Source organism: Acomys russatus, chromosome 11, assembly GCF_903995435.1.
Source record: "Acomys russatus chromosome 11, mAcoRus1.1, whole genome shotgun sequence".
Taxonomy (NCBI): domain Eukaryota; kingdom Metazoa; phylum Chordata; class Mammalia; order Rodentia; family Muridae; genus Acomys; species Acomys russatus.
Window position 1 is genome coordinate 61,169,136 of NC_067147.1, and position 3,805 is coordinate 61,172,940.

Genomic DNA, 3,805 nt, shown 5'->3' on the forward strand with positions numbered 1-3,805 from the left:
AAGAGACAGATTGTGGAAGCAAGTTAGAGACACGAGACTTAAAACAAATAACCTCACATTTTCATATCTAGGGAACTAAACATACTTCTCCTTTGTATTACACTAGAAAAAGTATTATATTTTAATAGTTATATAAATATCTCTGTCTCTGTGTATGTATGGGTGTGCTTGTGTGTTCTTGGGACTTTTACAACATAAACAGCTCTTAGCTTCTTCAATATTTAGAATCTGCTGAAATACACAACCTTGTCTCATTGTACAGCTCAGGAAATGGACATTTTTCAAATATATCAACACAGCCAAGATCACAAAAGCAATGAGGGAGAGAGAGGGAGAGGGAGAGGGAGAGAGAGAGAGAGAGAGAGAGAGAGAGAGAGAGAGAGAGAGAGAGAGAGGCCCCTATAAACCTGAAATGAGGGGTGCTCAAGTCGAGAAGAGTTCAGGGGCAGGGACAATGCTGAGGAACTCAGGTGGCCCTGGCCATAGGACACCAGAGAGAGTGACGCTGTGGGCCAGGAGCATCATGGTGGCCATTGCAAGACTGGGGACAGGCTCTTTCCAGTTCTGCATTGCTTCTGTGACTCAGGGGAAACATGTTCTCATCTACCTAACACTGGGTGCCAATGTACACATATGCCGGCAGGTGTCAGTGTACACACATGTCAGCAGGTGCCAGTGTACACACATGCCAGCAGGTGTCAGTGTACACACATGTCAGCGGGTGTCAGTGTACACACATGTCAGCGGGTGCCAGTGTACACACATGTCAGCGGGTGTCAGTGTACACACATGTCAGCGGGTGCCAGTGTACACACATGCCAGCGGGTGTCAGTGTACACACATGCCAGCAGGTGTCAGTGTACGTCAGTGTACACACATGCCAGCAGGTGTCAGTGTACACACATGCCAGCAGGTGTCAGTGTACACACATGCCAGCAGGTGCCAATGTATACACATGTCAGCAGGTGTGAGTGTACGTCAGTGTACACACATGTCAGCGGGTGCCAGTGTACACACATGTCAGCGGGTGCCAGTGTACACACATGCCAGCAGGTGTCAGTGTACACATATGCCAGCAGGTGCCAATGTATACACATGTCAGCAGGTGTCAGTGTACGTCAGTGTACACACATGTCAGCGGGTGCCAGTGTACACACATGTCAGCAGGTGTCAGTGTACACATATGCCAGCAGGTGCCAATGTATACACATGTCAGCAGGTGTCAGTGTACGTCAGTGTACACACATGTCAGCGGGTGCCAGTGTACACACATGTCAGCAGGTGTCAGTGTACACATATGCCGGCAGGTGTCAGTGTACACACATGCCAGCAGGTGTCAGTGTACACACATGTCAGCAGGTGTCAGTGTACACACATGCCAGCAGGTGTCAGTGTACGTCAGTGTACACACATGTCAGCGGGTGTCAGTGTACACACATGTCAGCGGGTGTCAGTGTACACACATGTCAGCGGGTGCCAGTGTACACACGTGTCAGCGGGTGCCAGTGTACACACGTGTCAGCGGGTGCCAGTGTACACACGTGTCAGCGGGTGCCAGTGTACACACATGTCAGCGGGTGCCAGTGTACACACATGTCAGCGGGTGTCAGTGTACACACATGTCAGCGGGTGCCAGTGTACACACATGTCAGCGGGTGCCAGTGTACACACATGTCAGCGGGTGCCAGTGTACACACATGTCAGCGGGTGCCAGTGTACACACATGCCAGCGGGTGTCAGTGTACACACATGTCAGCGGGTGTCAGTGTACACACATGTCAGCGGGTGCCAGTGTACACACATGCCAGCGGGTGTCAGTGTACACACATGTCAGCGGGTGCCAGTGTACACACATGCCAGCGGGTGTCAGTGTACACACATGTCAGCGGGTGCCAGTGTACACACATGCCAGCGGGTGTCAGTGTACACACATGCCAGCGGGTGCCAGTGTACACACATGTCAGCGGGTGCCAGTGTACACACATGTCAGCGGGTGCCAGTGTACACACATGTCAGCAGGTGTCAGTGTACACACATGTCAGCGGGTGTCAGTGTACACACATGTCAGCGGGTGCCAGTGTACACACATGCCAGCGGGTGTCAGTGTACACACATGTCAGCGGGTGCCAGTGTACACACATGCCAGCGGGTGTCAGTGTACACACATGTCAGCGGGTGCCAGTGTACACACATGCCAGCGGGTGTCAGTGTACACACATGCCAGCGGGTGCCAGTGTACACACATGTCAGCGGGTGCCAGTGTACACACATGTCAGCAGGTGTCAGTGTACACACATGTCAGCGGGTACCAGTGTACACACGTGTCAGCGGGTGCCAGTGTACACATGTGTCAGCGGGTGGCAGTGTACACTCACATCAACAGCTCAATTTAGAAAGAATACTTCACTGTTTCAGAGTGCAGTGGGGAATCACGGTTTCACATGAATGCAATCCCGCATCAGTTTTGGCAGTGGAGGCCTTCCAGCTATTTTAGCACATATTGTTAGCTATATATAAATACCCTACTTTTTTTAAAGCAGTCTACATATTATAGCCAAGCTTCTCCTAATGGACAGCATTTATAGCACTTCGCCTTATTACTTTAAACAATGCTGCAATAAACTTCACACACAGGCTTACACACGGATACATACATAAATACATACATACACAGACACATAGCACTTTACACAAAAATTTGTTTTTAAATCAGCCATTCATGGACATTAGTATTTTTGATACCAGGGCAGGGTGTGTTTGATGGTAGACCAGTTGTCTGGCATCTACAGTGGCCTGGGCTTCACCAGGATTTTACATTTCCCAGCCGACATCAGGCTCAGGAGCTAACAGGTTGTGCACTGCCCTCCTTCCTGCGCTCCTCCAGAGTCTGAGAGCTTCATCCAAAGGGCACTTTTGCTTTATGAAGGACAGGCCAGTGTCCCAGAGAGAGTAAGCGATCTATGTAAGGCCACAACCAAAGAATTTGGAATCCAAATCTTTGTCCTGCTATGCACACAGAACCCCCTAACATGTCTTTTCCCCACCACAGTGGCCCACACCCCTCAAACCCTGAGCCAAACTAACCATCTCCCCTAAACTTCTAGACAGGTATCTGGCCACAGCAAGGAGAAAGCTGACCCACGCTGGGAACAGCACACAGGGCATCTCAGCACGCAGACACTGTAGACATTACCGGGCTGACCTCGCCCACACTCGGTGAAGGTTTAGGTAAATGTCACAGTTCTGAGTTTTATAAACATCACTCCAGGGACTGGGGACAACAACATTTTCTTGGCCAGTGGATGGCAAGTGATTGCATTTGCACGAGAGAAGCCATTAAAAACAAGACAAGAAATACAGAGCAGAGGGCAGAACACTGACCTCCTGAGACTCCTGTGGACACCAGGAGGAGCAGAGGGAGGAGCCAGCCAGCCGGAGGGGAGGCAAGGGAGCCCTGCATCTCCAGAGCGTGGAGGGCTGAGGCCGTGTTCTCTGTGGGAAGGCAACAGGTGAAGGTCCTGTTCAAAGACTCGACACATTCACAGGTTTCTAACGGTGTCTTCCACGAAAGATGAACCCCGCCAAGCCCAGCCCTCCCCAGGGCCTTTCATGTCGTCTATTTATTCTGAAAGCCAACAGTTTCCCTGTGGGCCTGGGAAACTGCCAAACATTTCCAGTGGCTGGGGAGGGCACTCTTGCCTTTCTGTGGGCTCACGGACTCACAGGGGATCTTGGTGCTGGATTCCTTGAGTTCTATGCAGGGCAGTGAAGTCACACAAGGAAGTAGGCCACTTGCTCTCACAAC

At 50.9% G+C, this 3,805-nt stretch overlaps 1 protein-coding gene across 1 annotated transcript in view; it reads right to left on the reverse strand.

Moving 5' to 3' along the window:
* LOC127195938 (butyrophilin-like protein 1) overlaps positions 1-3,514 on the reverse strand; it is a 9,898-nt gene extending 6,384 nt beyond the window's left edge. Inside the window, exon 1 of the mRNA XM_051153572.1 lies at positions 3,382-3,514. Within this exon, the coding sequence (XP_051009529.1) occupies positions 3,382-3,460 (79 nt within the window). The 5' untranslated portion in view covers positions 3,461-3,514. The remainder of the gene's footprint in view (positions 1-3,381) is intronic.
* Positions 3,515-3,805: the final 291 nt, after the last annotated feature.